The sequence below is a fragment of the Carassius carassius genome, chromosome 21 (assembly GCF_963082965.1).
Source record: "Carassius carassius chromosome 21, fCarCar2.1, whole genome shotgun sequence".
In the NCBI taxonomy this organism is placed as follows: domain Eukaryota; kingdom Metazoa; phylum Chordata; class Actinopteri; order Cypriniformes; family Cyprinidae; genus Carassius; species Carassius carassius.
In genome coordinates, this window is record NC_081775.1 from 20281852 (window position 1) to 20304964 (window position 23113).

At 39.8% G+C, this 23113-nt stretch overlaps 2 protein-coding genes across 4 annotated transcripts; both read right to left on the bottom strand.

Annotated features, from left to right (window-relative positions):
• Positions 1-385: 385 nt before the first annotated feature.
• On the bottom strand, positions 386-9072 carry ythdf1 (YTH N6-methyladenosine RNA binding protein F1). 2 transcript variants are annotated; one of them, XM_059503731.1, is made up of 6 exons: positions 8624-9072; positions 7975-7999; positions 7218-7297; positions 4965-6596; positions 4262-4306; positions 386-2016 (listed from the first exon to the last, which is right to left on the bottom strand). In XM_059503731.1, the coding sequence occupies exons 1-6, from the start codon at positions 8648-8650 to the stop codon at positions 1990-1992; spliced, it is 1836 nt and encodes a 611-aa protein (XP_059359714.1). In that variant the 5' UTR covers positions 8651-9072; the 3' UTR covers positions 386-1989. The 2 variants fall into 2 exon arrangements, with proteins under 2 accessions (XP_059359714.1, XP_059359715.1); XM_059503732.1 differs by lacking the exon at positions 7975-7999 and having other exon boundaries at positions 8599-9072.
• Positions 9073-10264: 1192 nt separating this feature from the next.
• nkain5 (sodium/potassium transporting ATPase interacting 5) lies at positions 10265-15994 on the bottom strand. 2 transcript variants are annotated; one of them, XM_059502815.1, is made up of 6 exons: positions 15782-15994; positions 13449-13586; positions 12476-12556; positions 12057-12254; positions 11449-11513; positions 10265-11301 (listed from the first exon to the last, which is right to left on the bottom strand). In XM_059502815.1, exons 1-6 carry the CDS (start codon positions 15833-15835, stop codon positions 11292-11294), a joined length of 546 nt encoding a protein of 181 aa, XP_059358798.1. In that variant the 5' UTR covers positions 15836-15994; the 3' UTR covers positions 10265-11291. The 2 variants fall into 2 exon arrangements, with proteins under 2 accessions (XP_059358798.1, XP_059358797.1); XM_059502814.1 differs by having other exon boundaries at positions 10278-11301; positions 11453-11513.
• Positions 15995-23113: the final 7119 nt, after the last annotated feature.

Here is a 23113-nt window from a genome sequence, read left to right on the forward strand (position 1 = left end):
AGCAAAAGGAACATTTATGAAGCACTGATAAGTAAACGGAGATGAGGGAATTACAGTATTTCCACATTTGTTATAATTAGCTGTTTCGAAGCTTATTTTAAAGCTTTTAGAAGTGACAGTGACAAATATGTATCCTGTATTTTTTGAGAACCCACCAACCCCCACAAATAACAAATATATGTCCATCACGTCTTAAAATTAAGCATGTTTATCCCATGTGCTAATCAAAGATGATGTCTTAAAATTAAAACTGTTCAGGTGGGTGTATATAGGTTAAAAAGTGATACAGAACTCATCTAGGTGCAAAAAAACTATTAGTAGAGCAACAACACAGACCATTTTCCCAACAAAGCAAGGCAGTAAAAAGAACACCTTCAAACACCAATTACACCATATAGTATTATTTTAATAATGAGCATGATCAAATCTAAGAACGTGATAGATAGTGACCTTCCAATACAATGCATATTCATTTCAGGGGTGACTTAAATGTTTGTCTTGTAACTCTTTTTTAATATTTTTAGTATTTCATATATTTTCATGAATCTTTAGTTATATGACTATAGAAATCTGAAACCCTCACACGGTTCAATTCCGCTCTCCCACACACACAAACACACGAAACAGCAAGCAGGTCCTAAAAAAAAAAAAAAAAAAAAAAAAAAAAAAAAAAATCACACACAGAAACCATATACTCTTTTTTTGTTTGTTTGTTTGTTTTTCTTTCCTTTAACAGTAAATCAGTAACATTAATTATCAGGTTACACATTTAAGGCGTTCTTCGTTACTGTTATAATTATATGATCCTACGTTAAAGCTTAGCAATATACTGAGGACATGGGGAGGGGAAAAAGCGATAAAATAAAATCTGTTAAGAAAGGACAAAGAACACAACAAAAAAAGAAGTGATGCATCTAAAGTGATTTCAAATTAAAAGCAGTCAATTGCTACATCTCTCAGATTGGCTTAAAGAAACAGCGACCTCTGCTGGGCGGGGTTGGAACAGTAAGTAGTTACATCTCCGCTCTTTAAACGTTAAGTGTGTATGGGAACAGAGTCCGAGCACTGGACTCTGAACCGCAATGAAAACATTAGTTTTACTTTTTTTTTTTTTAGTACAGCCAGTGACAATGTTGACTTCCCTTGGTTAAGGATGCATGGGATGTCGTCTCCCTGATAACGCTGTTTCATTTGAGGTATAGAACAGCCATTATTAAACGTTTTCCGTAGCTTTAAAATGTTAAGGCTCCAAGCAGGAAAAACAGAAAAAAAAGAAAAACCTGTGACATAAGTGGCTCGTCACTGAACAAAAAAAAAAAAGTCAAGTGTTACATAATTCAAAAATATAGTTTTTTTTATAACATCATCTCATGTCAAGACATGTCATTGTCCCTTCTACGCAGTTGCATGATTCTCCACAAATCTTGATCTACAGAACGTAAAACTGGCCCATTACAGTTACTGATGCTGGAGATGCCACTCCCCCCAACAACCAGAGTGGCGTCTGAACACCCCCCCCCCCCATATCACATGACTGACAAACACTCCACCACCTTCCCTGATACACACGCACACACATACATACATACATCACAGAAGTCACTACCCACTCATTTAACCCACTCTGAAGGGCATAGTGGGGAGCAGTGGGGCTGTAGAAACAAAAATGTAGGAGGAAATAAAAGACTTGTGCACATATTGGTTGGTCAAAGGGGGGAGGGAGGTGTATGAAAACAATACCAAACAATAAAAAAAAAGAGAAAGAAATCAAAATGATGACGGGACGTTGAGGTGCTAATCGACTTCAGCCCCCACAGGTGAAGCCGGAGGCGCAGAGGTTCGAGTCTGACGCTGGCTGAAGTCACCAGAATTAAATAGAAAAAACAATGATTGTTCATTTTTTTAAATTTCATCTTGTGTCCTCTTTAAATTTTATTTTCAAATGGTCAGTCCTAAAACAACTGCTCATCATATGTAGGGGGCAGGCTTCTATTGTTTATTTCGGTTCTGGCGTTCCTGCGAGAGAGAAACAGAGAGAGAGAAATGGAGGGAAGGTTACTTTGATGTACAGAAAAATCAAAAACTTCTCATAAAAAAAATATTCCAACAATATTTTGTACTACTTTTAAATTTTCACACACGAGCCGGGGTTACCACAACTTTTCACCCTTGAATTTCCTTGACTTAAAACAGTTATTCATCATTTGGATTTTTAAAGAAGTCATATGATGTGATTTCATTTTCCTTTCTCTTTGGAGTGTTACAAGCTGATTGTGCATAGATATGATCCCTGAAGTTGCAAAGACTAAAGTCTCAAAACCAAAGAGATATTGTTTATCAAAGTTAAGACTCTGCCTCGACCCTAAAACGGCTTGTTCTAACACACCCCCACGTCTACATCACTATGTGGAAATATTTGCATAATGCCAAATGTTCATGCAATGAAAGAAGCCGTGGTTTCAGTAACCACAGTTAGTGTTGATACAGCCATGTCAGGGAGATGCTGAGTGTTTCTAGGTGAAAGCAAAGTACTTTATTTGGCCTTCTGAAAGTAGATGCATTTAGGAATCTTTACGATTACTTACAACAGAACAGCAACGCATTTTATGGACGACTGTTTCATGAACCTAGGAGAGGAGGCAATTCTGACTTTTCTACGACAATCTGGTGCTTCTGAATCAGCTACTGGAAGTATGTTTTGTTATTAGTTAAAGTATTTGCTATTGACTGTTTAAATGCTGTGTTTTGTGCATCGCGTGTGTGAGTGAGTGTGAGAGAGAGAGAGAGAGAGAGAGAGAGAGAGAGAGAGAGAGAGAGAGAGAGAGAGAGAGAGAGAGAGAGAGAAAGATAGAGAGAGAGAGAGAGAAAGAAAAAGAGAGAGACAGGGTGACACGGTGGAATCAGCAGTCTTAACTGTCCGTGGCTTGTGTACTTCAAACACATTAAAGCCCCATCACTGTGTCTGTCACACGGCTTTGTTACCCTTTCGGGCTTGAGCTGATGGTAAAACTAAGGACATTATTAACTGTCTTTACATTTATGTGACGAGTGGGGCGGGGCCAAGAGACGTGGGAACACGAGCGAGGCCGGTGGAGTGATTGGAGATGAGCGACACCTGCTCGACCCACCGGTCTCGAGTCCCACGGAGGAGATGGAGGGATATAAAACCAGAGCGATGACAGTGACGAACGAGAGAGGACCAGGCCTGGACTTTATTTTGTATTTGGTTTTTATTTGTGATTTTATTATGTAATTAAAGTTTGATTTGATTGTCTGCCGGTTCCCGCCTCCTTTTTCCCGATGATTATAGAGTTTGTACATTGCTACAATTTATTTTGAAAGATGAAGCTCGCGATTATGGAAAGGGGCATTACAATTCTGACGAATGCTTGCGGTGTTCGGCCAATCACAATGCACTGGGTCAGTTGGCCAATCAGAGCAGCCTGTGCTTGTCAGACGGCGGGACTTTGTAGAAAACTACACGTTTGAGAGAGGCGGAGCATAGAGGACCTACAATAATGTACAGTATTTGAAAAATTATGTGTTTTTTGAACATTAAAGCATGTCAACATATTCTGTTACACCAAATGAACAAAATAATGATTTTTAAAAAAAGCATCATATGACTCCTTTAAACACATTTACACTCATTAGGAGTTACCGATTTATTTAGTCAGTTGTTTCATGTCACATCAGCTTCAAAAGCAATTTTCATGCCAAGAACAAGGTAGTACATGATCCTTCAAAGTTTAAAGTGGCGTGTTTAACAAGAAAATATAATTTCATTCTATCTACTTCAAAATTTAATCTATTTTTTTTTTATTATTTGTTAAATTTACTAGCAATTTCTGAGTGAAAACGGTTTCACTATAATTTTTTCACTATATCATTAAATCACTAATTCATTAATAAACCATTAATTATTTAAATACAGGAAGAGAAAATCTATATAAGATTTTGGGTGCATTGTTAAACAAAATTCTAAGAAGATTTCCTCTAGAGATTTTACTAAACACAGTCCTCAGGGAATTTTCTAAGTAAAACTGTTGTATGTGATTAAACAGTACAGTTTAACAGAATATATAATTAAAGTCAAATGAGTGTTACAGGAGCAGCTACCTTTGATAAAAAAAATGTAACAAGTGAAATATTTTAGATTTGAGCATAAACAAAACATTCCAAACCTAATCTAAATTCTCTGACATATCCAAATCTTCTATAACAATAGCCCTGAAAAACCATTAAAAAAAGAAAAGCTTACTTGATCCAGTCGGGATCGGTTCTGGAGAGGAGCAGGCTCTAGGTTCTGTCAGTGGAGATTAAAGAAAGAGATTAAAATCAATAATCTTTGGACTCAAATCAAAAACATCAGCACTGTATTTTTGTTGCATAAAAATGCCAATAACTCAATTTAACATAATACTGCCAAATGTATTCATAACCATAAAACCATGTATAAAATGAGCAAAGTAGAGCCAGTTTAAGGCATGTATTTTTGCTTATTGTCACCAGATATCTAAAACAATACAATTTTATTAGCAGCCTGACACTTGAGCATCACAGTACTAAAAAACACTAATGGATAAAATACAATAAGTTAAATATTAAATATAATAAGATAAAAAAATAACTGAAGCATCCACAGCAAAAGCAAAGAGCATCACCATTCCAAAAAAACAGGTAGACACTGATGCACTGATCTATGGCACACAGCTGTAAACTTTACATGGGCAGGTTTAGTGACATGAATGGTAGCCTGAACCCTTCACATGCCGTTCAAAGTTCTTTGGTTAATCGCTGCTTATGGTCATTCACCTCTTCACAAATATTTTCCTTCAGTATATGCATCTCTAAACCTCAACATAGCTAATATTTTCACATAAAAAAGCTATATCCATTAGCTAAACAATGCAGTTATTGTTAAACAAACAAATAAAAAAAAAGGTTTGGAAAAAGCACATTACCTTTCTTACCACCTCCTCCTCCTCTTGCCGTTTCTCATAGTGTGAGAAGTCATCGAAGATGGAGGTGGTGTGTTTGTAGGTGGCGATGATCTTCAGCACCTGCTTGGCCTTCTCCAGAGGCACCTCCTGCGTGTCACGGGAGTTGGTCACGGGCTTGTTGTCATTGTTCTCCAGGCGGATGTGCCTGAGCTGGCTGTTGGGTACGTCTTTAACAAACAGCCAGTCCACATCGAATTTGCCCTTCCACTTGTCCTGCGCCCAAACGCCGGCGCTGGTGCCGTAGTCTACGGGCGAGCGCATCTCCGCTACGCCGCAGAAGTGTCCGCTGCCGTTGACGCTGAACAGCAGATAGACAGGACCCTTGCCGTTGATGCCGCGAAAGGCCGAATCCAGCCTCTTGTTACCATGTTCCGTGCTGCACCAGATGGAGTACTTGATGGAGCGGTGGATGTCGTCCTCCGAATAGCTCTTAATGATGAAAACCCGGCCATTTTTCAGGTTCCAATCAAAGTCCTTGGGATTGTAGCTGTGTGCTGCACGCAGCTTTTCAAGGACCGGGTGGGATTCCACAGCACAGGACCCTGGAGGTCCTCCGCCACCACCGTTGCCGACCCCTCCACCACTCGATGAGCTGCTGCTATCCATGCTGCCACCCCCACCGTAACCAGGGTTGCGGTTACGTGGGGCAACCCATCGGGTTTGAGGGGGAGGAGCAGGGGTGTGGTTCTGGTAAGGCAGTGGAGGGGGCGGACCCTGCATCGCCATCTGATGGGCAAGTGATTGGGCAGACGGGATAGGGGGCTGAGGTGGGGGCGGGAGTCCGTGATGGTGAGGCGGTAGGTGACCCTGGGAGTGGAGCGGAGGCTGCTGCTGGTGGTGGGGCAATGGCGAGGTCACTTTAGTCACAGGCCCCTTATTATCCCAGGTGCCAATGTCCATGTTGTGTTTGATGGGTGGTGGGGGAAGGGTGCCTCCAGCCATGGGCATCCCCGGCTTGGTCTTCAACTTCAGCTGCTGAGGCTTGGCCGGTTTGCTGGCGATGGCTGCCCAGGATGTGGGTTTGGGAGGCGGTAGCCCTAGTGGAGTCCCGCCATTACCCGTGGCCACAGCAGTCGCCACCGGCCCTCCACCGATCACAGAGCCCACCGTCTTTACTCCAGAACCACCTCCAGTCACGTCACCGCCGATCTTCAAACCCACCATGCCCTGCTCTAAGCTGTTCATACCAGGCGCCTTATTCAGGGTGTCACTTGGGAAGCCCGTTTGCCCGTCGGGTACCAGGGTGCCACCTAAAGAACTGGGCGGGTAACTGTAACTGCCCCCGTATGCAGAGCTCTGAGTCTGCTGGCCCTGGGAGCCGCTCGTACCCCAGGCAGAAAATGCTGGGTTTTCAGGGAAAAAGTTGAAGCGGTGTGGATAGATGCTACTACCCAGACCCCCTGGCTGTCCGAACACAGTGTCATGCATGAAGTGATGGTCTCCATTGCTGAGTGGGGCGTACGGAGTGAGGTACGGGATTGGCGGGTCTCCACCGGTGGACCAGGGGGCCTCGCTGAGGGGGTACGGGAACCCAATCGAGGGGGCATAGTAGCTAGACAGGTATGGGTCGGTCATTGATTGGTAACTGTTATTCTGAGGGATAATCAGAAATAGAGTTGTTAGAATGCAAACTAAATATACTAATTTAAAAAAAGATCAGATAAAAACAGATCAGACCTGATTCTTAGCAGACATTCCATATTCAACTGGAAATTTCTTTAAACATAACAATTGATAGACAATGATGTAGTATATTGTACGATGTAGTATATTGTACAACCAGTTCCCTTTAGTAATGTATTGTGGTAATGTACTGGTAATAAAATAAATTACCAAAAAAAAAAACCTACAGTCAAAATTCCCAGAGTAAAACATAGTTGGTTAATAATATTTTCCCCTCCAGCAATTACAAAAGCAGAAATGTTACTTCTGAGTTTTAAAAAATGTACAGCCAAATTTCCCAGAGTAAAACCTAGTTAGTTATTATTACTCTTATTTTGCTAAGTAATTACTTTAGCCCAAAATACTGTGTTTTTACATGCACAAGCCAACAAGGATAATGCACTTTAAAAAAAAATCATATTCAGTATTTTGTTCTCTTCAAAACATCAAAAACATGCTTATGCTGAGAAGCAAAACTGTAAAAACATTAGAATACATGTCGATTTAAAAGTTTTTTTTTATCTATTTCACACCAAGAAAAACATTTCTCACCGGATTGGACTGGCCAGTGAGGTATGGTTCAAAGTCATTGTCATGGACTGTTTCCTTCTGATGAAGAGAGCCATTTTGCACTGAAATAAAAGACGATGTTAATCGTCAGGGTTACTTCTCAAATCACTACATCTGACAACAAAATCAAAGCACATGCTAAATCCAACAGTCTTCTCTGCCCCTCGGAAGATATCACTTGACTAAAGCTACGCCATTCACATTTTAGATCTTCAACAACTGATAAACGACTACAGTAATGTGAACTTCATCACACTGATCTCAGTGAGTCATTCACCACATGTTCCGTCTGACTACCACGATACTACAGACAGTCATAATGACAAGAACCATCTAAAAATTACCCAAGCCAAAGGACAAAAATTCAAACTACAGTAGTTAACGCTACAGAATTATCAAGCATAATCTATTTAATACGCTCAAAAGCCAAGCTCCCATTGCCAATTGATGTGTCAGAGTGGTGTTAATCCAACAGGAGCAGTTCTGGCCTCCAAGAGGAGGTATAGCCTATGGCTCCATCAGGTGATTGATTGAGCTCTCAAACAAAATTATTTGAGTGAGATGTGAGCAACACAGAACCAGGCCATGACAGAAAATGAATGCCCGAATTTGACTTGACTTAGCCACAGCCGAGAGCATTAATAGTGGAAAAGGCTGAACTTAATTTACATGAATGAGCCTATCCTGGACGTTTCATTTCTAGATCTGTACAGACATACATATTGTTCAACAAACTCACCTTTAGCCTCTTGCCCTTTGGATGTCTTCCCATTCAGTAGGTGATTAGAGATGGATAAAAACAACAAGATAAAACATTAACACCTTTGAATTATAGTTTTAAACACGAGGTCTTCGTGTTTAACATGTAAATACTACACAACGTTCCATGCTCTTAATCCACATCGACTCCATTAGAGCATCAGCAATAAATCAATGCACTATCATGAGTCGCTCGCCATTCGTTATTAAAGAGAAACGGGGGCTTATGTTGATATTTATTTAGTCAATCAAGGAATTACACGTCCACCCGGAGAGCTAAAGATTTCGTCGGCCACACAGATCAGCCCAGGTCCAGAGAAAACTGGTTATAACTCTCAGAAGCAGATGAGAGAGATTTTGTACTAAATTAAGTTTTATCCTGATGCCCCACTGGAGTAAAACGCATTTTGTGATGTGTCGAACTGAAATGTCAGTTTTGACCAAACAATAGCGATGTAATATTCAATGAAACGAGTGGGGAAAATGCTAACTCGTTAGCCATCGCGCATGTATTAAGCAAACAGAGGTAGAAGCCCGAAATGTCTCCGCAGAAGCGGCGGTGGCAGCACGCGCATTCCCTGCTCCTCCTAAAGGCCTTAGCAACGCCGTGCCACTCCAACCCAACGTACCTGTGGGTCAATACTGGTGGTAGACATTATTCATCAAGAGGGCTTCTTGAGATTCAGCAAGAGTCTTGCAAAGAAAACAGAAGCAGCAGCAGCAGCAGCAGCGAGGGTGCTCGGCGTAACCCGAAGCCTGTGGGTTCCTCTCGGCTCCGTGCAGGCTAAACTGCGCTTTTTTTCAGCAACTTCCACGACTTGATTCCGGCGATCCGGTCCACGCGAGCGCACTAAAAGTCCAGCCTGAGGATGTTTCCAAGAGTATCAGAGGCTCTGCGATTTGGGGGTGTAATCCAATGGTGTCACACGCCGAGTGTAAATTTATTTCAAAGTGTAAATATATATATATTTTTCCTCCTCCCAGCCCGCAGTTATTGTGCACCTCTGTTCACTTCCGCCCAATGGCCGCTCCATCCGGGATCTGCGCGGAGGGACTGACGCCACATGGACCGGGTGGCCATGCGGAGGTGATCAACCTGAGAAGATTGGGAAAAAAAAGTTCTTACTCCATAAATGTCTTCTTTCTCTTAGTAAATTAACTATTTCATACGTGTTCTTCATTCTAACAATTGCCTTAAGAAATTTAAAGTGTAGTATATTAAGTTACTAAATGAGGGCTGTACATATTTTGTTTTTGTTTTACCTATAATTACACATCTTAATAGTTTACATTATCTTAATAGTATGATTATGTCTGTAATAAGTTAAGAAAATAATAAAAATATAGATTATGCTTTTATGTAATGACTCCTACTTCATCTTAGAAATATTATTCCACCTTCATTCTTTCATCATTCACCACAGCTAGTATGACATATGTTTGTCAGGACATATCACATCAGTTTATTAGTATATATTGAATGGGTTTGTGTTTAATTTAGACAAAAATAAATAACTATCACATACCATCCCATATAGATAGGCTATAATGAAGTTTCAGCTGGTCCTTTCCTCTGGTTTCTTTGCATATATTCATAAATATGTGCAAACTTTTCTAAAAAACTTACTGCCAACTCATTTCACATCAGATGTTATTGACTTGAAGCTTGATTACTTGTCTTTTGCTTCAAGCTTTATTAAATCATTTGACTGGGATGATGAAAAATGTACTTCTTTTTTTGAAAGCTTGTAATTTAGTTTTATTACAGACCTAAGCTGTGCCACCAAATTTATAATTTACATTTTCACTGTTAAAAGAATGTCATTAACAAGCTCTGAGCACTCTTGTGTCAGCTAAACCTCATGGTGATAAAGGGCATTCAGGGTATAGTTAATTGATATTTAGATCTAGCTATTGATCTTAGTCAGAGATGGGTGGGATGAGGGTTTTTCTGTTATAAGTTTGCAGTAGGAAACTATAGGAGACTGGAACCCTGCAGGGAGCAGCAGCTCTGTTTCAACAGTACACCCACTTCACAGATAATGAAAAAGCTTTAATGATGAGATGCTTTTGCTGAATTTCCTAAAGTTTAAATATGTTTTCCCATGTTGGATTTGGAGTCTTATGTTGTCCTAGGATGATAAAATATTGTATTGCATTGCACAAAGTAATGGCATACATAATAATCCGGTTTATTTATCAAGATTGTTGGTATCCTAATGCTTTGATGGTTATTATGTGGTATACAGTATAGGCTGCAAACGGTTTCCTCAACACTTATTCAACTTGCGTTTTCTCATTCTATCCACTAGGTGTCAGTGTAATGCGAGTCAATTGAGCAACTCCTCGACTACATTCAAAACTCGTAGACAGAAAATAATAACGAAATAAAGTGCCTTTTTTCCTGTAAACTGTGGTGTTTTCCAAACAAATATTTATTAAGATATGCACTACATGTATAATTTAACAAAATAAAAGATATGACTCACTACAGTCAGCATTCAAAATACAGTGTTCAGTAAATGAACACTGCATTATTTACATTTACAAAATGAGGTCTAATGTTCAGAAAGTGTTAACTTACAATGTTTCTGTTTTGCTTGTAAGACACAGACCAGCACATGCAGGTATTGTAATTGCTCTCTCCTCTCACAAACACAGCTCGTGTTACAGATAGTAAAAGAGACAAATGTTGATCATTAAACATTTAACAGCATTTTGCTGTATATTGACACAAGTGCATGTAAAGCAATTCATTCTCCTTCATTTAATTTCCACAATTAAACAGATGAACTGAAAGAGATCTTTACAACATGTTTAAAATGTACAAAATGTAGGCTAAATGTACAAAATATAGGCTACCATTTGAACTGTAAAATTAGAAGCTACTTACTAAAACAGTATGCAAAACTGTTTCACAGAAAAATCATATCCAGAAAGGAAAATAAATATGTATTCATAAAAGCATGTGAGGTCCATTGCTGTATCCTTTAGCTTTGGATTAATAGTTGCCAAACATGTCTTGTGACTTGTTTTTTGTTCACTTGTTGAGTTCAAAGTGTCATTAGGCAAAATAATAATAATAAAGCACACATACACATACATTTGAATTTTCATGTTCATATTCACATCACTCTTGTTGTCTTAATTTGCATGTTTTGTTATGTTTATACATCATTTGGAATCCATCCACTCTGGTCCATTCTGAGAATGGTTAATGTCCTTTTCTTTTATCTCTTTCCCTTCTCAATGTTCCTTCTCTCTCTTAAAAGGTTGATGAGATCTGGACACTGTCACTTATACAAATCTGAAAAGTAACACAATGCAAATACAAAATCAGATTCACAGATTTACAAGTAATATCAGTTGTTTAGGAAGATTATTAAGAACCAGCAAAATATACACAAAATTACTAAAGGAACTTTTAAAAAATGTAAGATAAAAATTATTATACAAACATGTGTCTTCCTCTTCATTGAAGATGTTGACAACATAGCAGGCAAATACAAATCCCAGGGCCTACATGCAAACAAACAAAGCATCAGGATCAGTAAAGTCACATACAAGTTTTTTTTATTTATTAATTTCTAACTTGGTGTATATGGATGAATGACAGAACATTTTAAGCTGAAGAGTTCATATGTGACCCTGGGCCACAAAACCAGTCTTAATTCACTGGGGTACATTTTTAGCAATGCCCAAAAAATCATTGTATGGGTCAAAATTATTGATTTTTCTTTTATGCCAAGAATCATTAGGATATTAAGTAAAGATCATATTCCATGAAGGTATTTAGATTTTTTTGCACCCTCAGATATTCAAATAGTTGTATTTTGGCTAAATATGTATAAATCTAAATTTGAAAAAAATTGACTGAAAATTAACTGAAGTTTGTAGGCATAACTTTCCAACTAAATATTCATTTAGATTATAAAAAGTCGGTATGCCTGACACAGCAGCACTGTTGTGAGAAATGTTCATGAAACCTGTTTGAAAACAGTCATTCATTTCGGCACACTTCAGCTTTAACAGATAATGACTTCTTCAGTTTTAGGGTCTTACAGAAATGAACAGTTGCAGGGCGCTGTGCATAACTTCGATGTACTGAAATTCTAACACACAGCCCAGCTCAGAGACCAGAGCAGGACTTTCCATATGCTGCCATCTAGTGGTTGGGAGGTTTCCATTCTCACAGCCTGGACCATTGTCTTTCCACCATGAACGGTAAGATGAAAGTCCCAATGACAGGTAATTGCTGTCCTGCAAGACCACAGCATTCTGAATTTGTTAACATTCATGGCTTTGTAAACATAATTGACTTTAAGTCTGTAGTACTGTCAATTTAAAATGTTGTTTAATCCTGTTCATCTGTGGTTTGCAAACTTATACCACAGTTATGATATCATTTCATACCAATAACAGGAATGTATGTGAACTTGGTCTAGCACTAGACTGACATAATGAGTAATGGGACTCTTTACCTTTGAAAGCCCTCCAAGGTCTAGATAAAGGCAACAGATAAAGACATTCCAAGTCACCCAAAACACGCTCCAGACTATATACTAAAGGAAAATGAAAGAACATAATAGACATCAGAGTTTGTAAAAATTCAGTCGGAACCACATCTAGTTAACTTCATTAAACAAAAATCCATATCTGCTAACAACCAAATTACTGTATTAGATTATATGCTACCATTAAAAAGTTTTGGATGGATGATGTATTTTTTAAAAACATCTCCTAAGCTCACCAGTCCTGCATTTATTTGAACTAAAATACAATATTACACAAATACTGTATACAAATATACAAAAACAGTTGTGAAATTTTATGACAATTTAAAATATCTGAATTTTGCTTTCTATGTATTTTAAAATGTAATTTATTTCTGTGATGGCAAAGCTGAATTTTCTTCAGTGTCACATGATCCTTCAGAAATCATGCTGATTTTATGCTCAGGAAACATTTATTATTATCATTTTTGAAAACAGTTGTGCTGATTTATATTTTTCTCGAAACTGTGATATATTTTTCTTTTGAGTTCTTTTGATCAACAAAAAGTTCCAAAGAGCAGCATTTGTAACAATCCCTTCTAACATTATAAACATCTTTACAGTAAAATTTGATCAGTTTAATGCATAATCCCTAAAATATGTATTTTTTAATGATATTTGTTAGTTTTTGATAAAGAAATCAAAACACATAATAATATTAATCAATGGAAATGTATTATTGAATTTAATACATTTGATCATTTAGGTATTTTTGTAATCTTTTTATATTTAGAATCAGTATTTTATAAATAATAAGTATAAATCATTTATTTTTATGAATAATAAGTTATGTTACATTGTTGTTTTAATAAAATAAGTTTTATTAAATGCAATATTATTTAACATACCTATGAAATTTCAAAAGTTACAAAAAATGTCATGAGTTAAATACAGTACACACCAAAACTATATAGCGAGGTTTATACTGTACTGTCCCAAACAAGCCCAATATCACCACAATGACGTGCAGGAAGTTGACAAGGATGGGTGCCCACTGGTAACCAAGAAAGTCGAACACCTGTCTCTCCACAGCAGTGATCTAGCAAAAAAAACCAGAAAGTATGATATGATCAAGATCTCTTTACATTGATAGGACAGTAAAACCACCAGCTACTTTGCATCTACACAAACAAAAACACCTCACGCTGCCCCAAACACAATAAGGTTTTAGACCCCATCTCTCTTTCCCAGAGACAAAACCCCCACTTCTGTTTTTTCCACATGCTGGCTTTTTACTCAGGGTTGCCAGGGTAACAGAGCCAGTGGGGTACAAAGCATGTGACAGAGAAATAGAAAGTGAGAGGTGGAGAAAGAGAAAAGGAGGGCGGAGGGAGAAAGGGTGAGCGAGAGGAGATGAGGGCTCTCTTTGGAGGTCAGAGACTCAGTGAGAGGAGATGTATGATTCAGGATTCAGAGAGAAGGTGCTGGGTGTGGGGGATGCTGCTCCTCTCATAAAGCTTCATTGCAGCAGTCATAAACCCCTTTCTCTCCACTAAGCACCCATCCCCCATATCTGTATGCCATAATGCTGCTGTGTACCAGCTGTCCCCAGAGGTTCCACCTCAAATCAACCATTCGTAGCATGTCTTCACCACAGTCCCTCTCTGCTGTGTTCCAGCATGAGGTGCATTGACTTTAACCAGCCAAACATAAAACAATAAGATGATTCGCAGATACAGATGAGCTATCCGCTTTTGGTAACAGACATCTGACTCAGATTATAAAATATATATCCATGCTGGTATATCTAACTCATAAACATGAACAGTCTTCAACTCATTTGAAATATTTAAAGGATATATGAAACCACCATTAACACAGCAACAGTGCTGAACCTGTTGATAGTCGACATGACAGATGAATGTTAAGCCAAGATTTATTGGTGGCAAATGTTACACAATATTGGACATGGTATGGCAGACATGCAGGAGACCTCTCTTTTTCTATTCACTGGCAGTGTGAAATGGTAAATTGAATTTGTTAAACCAGTTAAACCATACAGCTATATTTTCTTTTTGAGCCATCCTGAGATCAAATGGTACACAACACAACTGTAAAGACTAATAACTGTATGATTCTGTTCTGCGCTGTCTTACTGAATATTCATCATTTATTTAGAAGGTGACTGTATTTTAAAAAAAAAAGGTCAAGGCTGAGTTAATCCACTGAGATTAGTCCAAATGTGATGTCATATCAGATTGCTAATATAAAATGCTGATTTAAAAATATATGACTGAATAAGCATCTCCACTCTCTATTTCTTTCATGCACATTTGCACAGTCAATAGAAAGAAAGGAAAGAAAGAAAAGCTAAGGTTAGACCAAAGTTAAAAGCCATACAAAGGTACAGAATAACAGCAGAGATATAGGTCACTGTCTCTGTTGGTGTTCAGCACAGAAACAAGAGGGTTTCCTCCTGTTGAGAACACAAGTGCAGCTACTGAACTGAGATGATTAAATCCAATATCACTTTGTGAGAGGAGAAAAGGATCTCACACCACTGAAAAACCATGTGCAACCTAAATAAACATTTCTCCATATTACAATGCACAGTTGACATCTCTTATGTAGGAAATCTGCAATTTAAATAAGTAGCCTAGATTATGTTCTATGAGCAAATTCTGAATAAATGGATGATGGATATTTAATAAAAATCCTTTTTGGTATATTTGGTGCAATAGCAGAAAAACAAGTCAGAACTGATACATATGACAGAGAAACACATAAATACAGAATATGAATATAGAAATATAAAAATGAGAGAAAAGAACAACAATTGTTTACATAAGCAAAGCTATACATACAATATGCGCAAAAACAAAAAGTAGTTACAAACATAATATGCTATACACTAATGTATTATTTGCACTCACTTCAGTTCTCATTGTACTCTATTACAAAAAAATGTGGTCTAGTTTTGTGAGTGCTCCTTCACAACATTTCCTTTTAATAATAGTCCAGTAACTGCCCAAAATTCTACGTACAATTACAGTCTGTTTGCACTAATTATAAATTGAAAAAACTAGGGTTATTGGCACAAAACCTTCCTTCTGTCAAACAATGGACTACATAAAAGACTGCGGACTTTAAGACTTGTTGTTCAGATGTTCAGAAACTCGTCTCGAAGTTAATATCACAACGCAAAATTTCATAAACAGTGACAGATTAATAAATGCGATACAAAACTGCAGCGAGTAGACGCTTGCTTGTACTACAATTCTATAACGCACTTACCAGCTGAAGAGCGCAGAAGAACATCAACATACACCTCCCCGAGCAGCAGCCCATCTTCACTATCCGCTATAAACGTAAAACTCAAAATGGTAAATAAAACAGATTCATTTTAAGGTAGTCTGTTTTTAGAGGTATTTTTGAGTAAACTATGCTTCTCTTACAATGTGTGATCATAGGTGTAAATACATAGCACATAGGGTTAAAAACAATTTAAAGCGGTAGGCGGGGGTAAATAAAATGGGGTGGGTCCTTAAATCAGCCGCCGCCTCTCGGTGCGATGTGGAGAGGGAGCGGCAGGTGGAGCACTAGCGGCTGGAAGAGCTGCCAAATGATTAGATTTACTGTTCACAGAAATCACAAGATCTGACTACCATTAACGCTATAGGGTGGTTTAGGCTGGATTAAAGCAGGGGGTTAACTAATATTGAAAATTCTGCATTATTTTATTTAGCCTATAGCTACACAATATTTTCAGAGGAAAGTTTAAGGTGAATGATTTTGTAGAAACCCAAGCTTATCGCATGCTAGTTAATTACAAATAGGGGTAAAACTCAGGAAGTTTATAGTTAGTAGTTATTTATAACATAACGTCGGAGTTGCTCATTCTCATTCACTGGGAATTGTAAGGGTGTCAAGCAAAGTAAGATTTGTGTGTGCGTCATACATCATATACAGGTGCTGGTCATATAATTATTATATTATCAAAAAGTTGATTTATTTCACTAGTTCCATTCAAAAAGTGAAACTTGTATATTATATTAATTCATTACACACAGACTGATATATTTCAAATGTTGAACTGTGACAACTAAGAAAAATCCCAAATTCAGTATCTCAGAAAATTAGAATATTGTGAAAAGGTTCAATATTGAAGACACCTGGTGCCACACTCTAATCAGCTAATGAACTCAAAACACCTGCAAAGGCCTTTAAATGGTTTCTCAGTCTAGTTCTGTACAATCATGGGGAAGACTGCTGACTTGACAGTTGTCCAAAAGACGACCACAAACACCTTGCACAAGGAAGGCAAGACACAAAAGGTCATTGCAAAAGAGGCTGGCTGTTCACAGAGCTCTGTGTCCAATCCAAGCACATTAATAGAGGGGTGGAGGGAAGGAAAAGATGTGGTAGAAAAAAGTGTACAAGCAATAGGGATAACCGCACACTGGAGAGGATTGTGAAACAAAACCCATTTAAAAATGTGGGGGAGATTCACAAAGAGTGGACTGCAGCTGGAGTCAGTGCTTCAAGAACCACTACGCACAGACTTATCCAAGAAATGGTTTTCAGCTATCGCATTCCTTGTGTCAAGCCATTCTTGAACAACAGACAGCGTCAGAAGCGTCTTGCTTCAAAAAGGACTGGACTGCTGCTGAGTGGTCAAAAGTTATGTTCTCTGATGAAAATAAATTTAGCATTTCCTTTGGAAATCAGGGTCCCAGAGTCTCGAGGAAGAAAGGAGAGGCACACAATCCACGTTGCTTGAGGTCCAGTGTAAAGTTTCCACTGTCAATGATGGTTTGGGGTGACATGTCATCTGCTGGTGTTGTTCCAATGTGTTTTCTGAGGTCCAAGGTCAACGCAGCCGTATACCAGGAAGTTTTAGAGCACTTCATGCTTCCTGCTGCTGACCAACTTTATAGAGAAGCAGATTTCATTTTCCAACAGGACTTGGCACCTGCACACAGTGCCAAAGCTACCTGGTTTAAGGACCATGGTATCCCTGTTCTTAATTGGCCAGCAAACTCACTTGACCTTAACCCCATAGGGGAGTGCTGGGAAGTCGTGGCCTAATGGTTAGAGAGTCGGACTCCCAATCGAAAGGTTGTGAGTTCGAGTCCTGGGCCGGCAGGAAATGTGGATGGGGGGGGTGCATGTACAGTTCTCTCTCCACCTTCAATACCACGACTTAGGTGCCCTTGAGCAAGGCATCGAACCCCCAACTGCTCCCCGGGCGCCGCAGCATAAATGGCTGCCCACTGCTCCGGGTGTGTGCTCACAGTGTGTGTGTGTGTGTTCACTGCTCTGTGTGTGTGCATTTCGGATGGGTTAAATGCAGAGCACAAATTCTGAGTATGGGTCACCATACTTGGCTGAATGTCACTTCACTCACTTTTTCACTTTAGAAAATCTATGGGGTATTGTGAAGAGGACGATACGATATGCCAGACCCAAGAATGCAGAAGAGCTGAAGGCCACTATCAGAGCAACCTGGGCTCTCATAACACCTGAGCAGTGCCACAGACTGATCGACTCTAACTCAAAAAACCTGCAAAGTGATCGAAAAGGAGCACCAATTAAGTATTGAGTGCTGTACATGTGCATACTTTTCATGTTCATACTTTTCAGTTGGCCAAGATTTCTAAGGGTTCCAATCCTAAGGGTTTCCTTAGGATTTGTGTGTATATGTTTTTGTGTGTGATCTTTTTTTAAGCAATTGTGTCTGCCTTGAGGTTGCATTTTTCATCATTTGGTCCCCCTATTTGACTAGCCCCTGCAGTGCCCAGCCATGTTCAGCACATATCACCCACCTGAACACAGCTGCCTGCTGCAGTGAGTATACGCTTGCTGGCACAGTTCATAGTCCCACAGATGGGTGATTAACAGCAGGGTGCAGAGCTTTAGGTCTGTGAGTCTCAGTATATGTGCTGATAAACACATTTTCTATCTTTAGAGAAAGCTGTAGGTAATTGATGTGTTGGTATATAGAACATGTATGTGAATCTTTGCTCTCCTTTTGAGCCCATATATCTGTGTGTTTGTATGGCCTACAGATTCTTGTTATGTGAAGTTTGTAGCATTAAAGGGATAGTTCATCCAAAAATGAAAATTATGTCATTAATGACTCACCCTCATGTTGTTACAAACCCTTAAGACCTCCGTTCATCTTCAGAACACAGTTTAAGATATTTTAGATTTAGTCTGAGAGCTTTCTGACCCTCCATTGAAAATGTATGTACGGTATACTGTCCATGTCCAGAAAGGTAATAAAAACATCATCAAAGTAGTCCATGTGACATCAGAGGGTCAGAAGACAATGCTGAATAAAGTCATAATTTTTGTTATTTTTGGACCAAAATGTATTTTCGATGCTTCAACAAATTCTAAACTGACCCTCTGATGTCACATGGACTACTTTGATGATATTTTTATTACCTTTCTGGACATGGACAGTATACTGTACATTTTCAATGGAGGGTCAGAAAGCTCTCGGACTAAATCTAAAATATCTTTAACTGTGATCTGAAGATGAACAGAGGTCTTACTGGTTTGGAACGACATGAGGGTGAGTTATTCATTACATAATTTTCATGTTTGGATGAACTAACCCTTTAAGGTTTGTAAGTTGATTAATTGTACAAAATCATGCAAAACATACAATATGACATTTAATTAACGGGTCCTGTTGTGCTGTCCTGTTGTCTAGAATTTTTTTTTTATATCTTATATCATATACACTCACCTAAAGGATTATTAGGAACACCATACTAATATATATATATATATATATATATATATATATATATATATATATATATATATATATATATATATATATTAGGGCTGGGATAAGCGATTATTTTTTCGATGCATCGCTTAATCTAACGATTAATTTTTCAGACCGATTTGATTTCGATTATCTCCCCATTAATTGACTACTAACAATTTATACAGGTTGATTTACATATCTGAATGAAAAAAACATCAATTCCTTAACATTGCAATATATGTTTATTGCTCTTAAAATTACAAAATAAAAGACTGACTAAGAATGCATTACTTTGCACTTGTATAGAGACAGCATTCAATAAAACCTTGAAACCTTGAAAACACATAGCTTACTTAAACAAGCTTACTGAACACATAGGGCCTAGCTTACTGAAAAAAGAAGTTCTTTTAGATAAAAAATAACAACAACTTGATGTCTAGTATTCAATAAAAAAGGTCACCCAAAATACTTGTTTAGACCAATTGAAAGAATACAGTATGTAAATGTAAACTTGAGGGCTTTAAGCTAATACAGAGAGTGCTTTTACAAAAAAAAAAAAAAAAAATTAACAGTGGGAGCCAGCAGCCTGTCATGGAGAAAAAAATCTCCGAATGCTCCACGTGAAACTTTGGCGTTCCGCCTTTTTTCTATCGTGTCCAATGATTTTGGTTAATATGCACAAGGGAGGGAGAGAGCAAGAAGCGCTCCTGTAGTTTGAAGACTGAGTGCGCGAGCGCGCGTGAAACTTTGGTGTTTCGCCCTTTTTCTATCGTGTTTAATGATTTTGATTAATATGCACAAGGGAGGGAGAGAGCAAGAAGCGCTCGTGTTGTTTGAAGACTGTGAGTGCGCGTGCAGCCGGGGCTCTCTCTCGTACGCGCCCTGTCACTGTCACTCACCGATCAAATAAGGCTTTGACAGCCGCCAAAAAAAAAAGATCAATGCAGAAAAACCCCTGGATTGGTTATATAACGTCGGACAGAATGTTGATCATCGGCCATCGCGTATATTCAGCGCACATAAGGTAAACGTTTTGCAAACGTTTTTTAGAGAAATAAAAACAGGTCGACGAATCGATGCGCATATTTTGCGTCTACGTATTTTTTGCGTCGACGTCATCGATGACCTCGACGCGTTGTCCCAGCCCTAATATATATATATATATATATATATATATATATATATATGACTGTGGGGTGAAGGAAAGGCTGGAAACAATTGCGAGTTTTTAATGAAAATAAACAAACAAACAAACACGAAGGGACAATGATGCTGGGAAGACGACAATCCAAGATGGTGGTGAGGAGATGAGGAATCCGGATGATGGCGGTGAGAAGGCAGCAGGAGAGGATGGCACAGGAACTGCGGGGAATAGAGCCAAAGGTAAGTGTTTGTAGCTGAGTGGAAGTGCGTAGAGTGGATGAGGTTCTGGGAAAACACAGACATCCAACGCAGACAACACTGAAGCCGACAAACAGGGTAAAACGACATTAAACAACGATCTCACAAACACAAGACGTGAGACAAGCCAATATATAGGGGATGAGTAATGAGTGACAGCTGCTGCTGATGAGAATTAACGGAGACGCCCACAAACTAATCAGTGCAGACGCGAAACACACAGACTTCACCACAAAGTGCAAACACCCAGAGATCACGGTTTACCAACCGTGACAGTACCCCCCCCTCTAAGAACTACTCTTGGAGTTCCCAGAAGGGCCTACCTGCTGATTGTAGTCATCAATAAGGGAGTGATCCAATATGTCCCTAGCAAGTACCCAACTCCTCTCCTCCGGACCGTAATCTTCCCAGTCCACCAGGTATTGGAATCCTCGTCCCCTCCGTCTCGAGTCCAGAATACGATTTACCGAATAAGTCGGTTCCCCATCTACGAGACGCGGCGGCGGGGGAACCGGAGTAGGCGGATTAATACGTGCATAAAAAACGGGTTTAATTTGGGACACATGAAAGGCGGGGTGTATCCTCTTGTACGCAGGAGGTAGTTTGAGGCGGACTGTCACCGGACTAATGATCTTGGTGATAGTAAACAGGCCAATATATTTGGGAGCTAATTTATTAGAAGCGGAACGCAGAGGAATGTTACTAGTAGAAAGCCACACCTTTTGACCCACAACGTAAATGGGAGGCTTTGACCGGTGGCGATCGGCCTTAGCCTTAGTGCGCTCCCTCATCTGGAGCAGAGTCTCGCGGGCTCTGATCCAGGTGCGGTGGCACCTCTGGACAAACGCGTGAGCGGAGGGAACCGCGACTTCAGATTCCAGACTGGGAAAGACTGGTGGCTGGTACCCTACACTACACTGAAACGGAGAAAGGCCCGTAGCTGACACTGGCAAAGAATTGTGGGCGTACTCCACCATAGAGAGTTGTTGACTCCAAGAAGAAGGATTCTTGGAGACCAAACATCGCAACGTCCTCTCTAAATCTTGGTTGGCTCGCTCAGACTGTCCGTTACTTTGGGGATGATAACCCGAAGACAAGCTAACTGATGCTCCTAGCAATTTGCAAAACTTTTTCCAAAATTTGGATATGAACTGAGATCCCCTGTCAGAAACCTGGAGGCCATGAAGCCGAAAGACGTGATCTAGGACAGTGACCGCTGTCTCCTTGGCTGTAGGTAATTTGGGCAAGGGAATGAAATGTGCCGCCTTCGAGAACCGGTCCACTACGGTCAAAACGACCGTCATGCCATTAGAGGGCGGGAGGGTGGTAACAAAATCTAGAGCGATGTGGGACCAGGGTCTTGAAGGGACAGACAGCGGTTGAAGAAGCCCATCAGGAGGTCGGTTAGATGACTTACCACTGGCGCAAACTGAACAAGCCAAAACAAAATCGCGGACGTCACGAGCCATACGTGGCCACCAGAATCGTTGTCTAACCAACCCATTAGTTCTACTTATCCCTGGGTGACAAGCTACATTAGAACAATGACCCCACTGAACAACTTCGGACCTTAACTCCTCCGGCACAAATAAACGGTTCGGTGGACAACCGGACGGAGGCGTTACCCCTTGTAAAGCCGTCTTGACCTTCAACTCGACCTCCCATACGAGTGCTGAGACCACTATCTTCTCAGGTAAAATACACTCGGGAGTCACCGGACGGGGGGAGGGATCAAAAAGACGTGATAGAGTCGGGTTTGACATTCTTGGAACCCGGGCGGTACGATAAAGTAAACTCAAAACGACCGAAAAAAAGTGCCCACCAAGCCTGCCTGCAATTGAGTCTCTTGGCAGTTCTAATGTACTCTAAATTCTTATGATCGGTCCAAACAATAAAAGGAACCCCTGAACCTTCCAGCCAGTGACGCCACTCCTCTAATGCTAATTTGACGGCCAACAACTCTCTATTGCCAATGTCATAATTACATTCAGCAGGAGATAGTCGATGAGAGAAAAACGCGCAAGGATGTACCTTATCGTCCGAAGCAGCACGTTGGGACAACACTGCTCCTACCCCCACCTCTGACGCGTCGACCTCCACCACGAACTGCCGTGTGGGATCAAGGGCCAACAAGGATGGGTGCCGAAATGAAGCGGCTCTTGAGGTTAGCGAACGCAGCCTCAGCTGCGTCCGACCACCTGAACGGAGTACTGTGGGAGGTCAAGGCTGTCAGAGGTGAGGCTAGTTGGCTGAAATTGTGAATGAAAGGCCGATAGAAATTGGCGAACCCCAGAAACCGCTGTAGGGCCTTACGGGAATCTGGGGATGGCCAATCTATCACAGCCTTAACCTTGTCAGGGTCCATACATATTCCCTCGGACGAGACGATATATCCTAGGAAGAGAACAGACTGTGCATGGAATGGCATTTCTCCGCCTTGA

What these genes read in the sequence shown, in the direction of transcription:
- nkain5 (XM_059502815.1), bottom strand. Translation starts at nt 15,835, where the DNA reads ATGGGCTGCTGCTCGGGGAGGTGTATGTTGATGTTCTTCTGCGCTCTT. An exon ending in TCTTCTGCGCTCTTCAGCTG is followed by an intron (nt 13,587 to 15,781) that starts GTAAGTGCGTTA and finishes TTTTTTTGCTAG; the next exon opens with ATCACTGCTGTGGAGAGACA. An exon ending in AACCTCGCTATATAGTTTTG is followed by an intron (nt 12,557 to 13,448) that starts GTGTGTACTGTA and finishes ATTTTCCTTTAG; the next exon opens with TATATAGTCTGGAGCGTGTT.
- ythdf1 (XM_059503731.1), bottom strand. Translation starts at nt 8,650, where the DNA reads ATGTCTACCACCAGTATTGACCCACAG. An exon ending in CAAAGGGCAAGAGGCTAAAG is followed by an intron (nt 7,298 to 7,974) that starts GTGAGTTTGTTG and finishes CTTTTATTTCAG; the next exon opens with TGCAAAATGGCTCTCTTCAT. An exon ending in ACCGATCCCGACTGGATCAA is followed by an intron (nt 2,017 to 4,261) that starts GTAAGCTTTTCT and finishes TCTCTCTCGCAG; the next exon opens with GAACGCCAGAACCGAAATAA.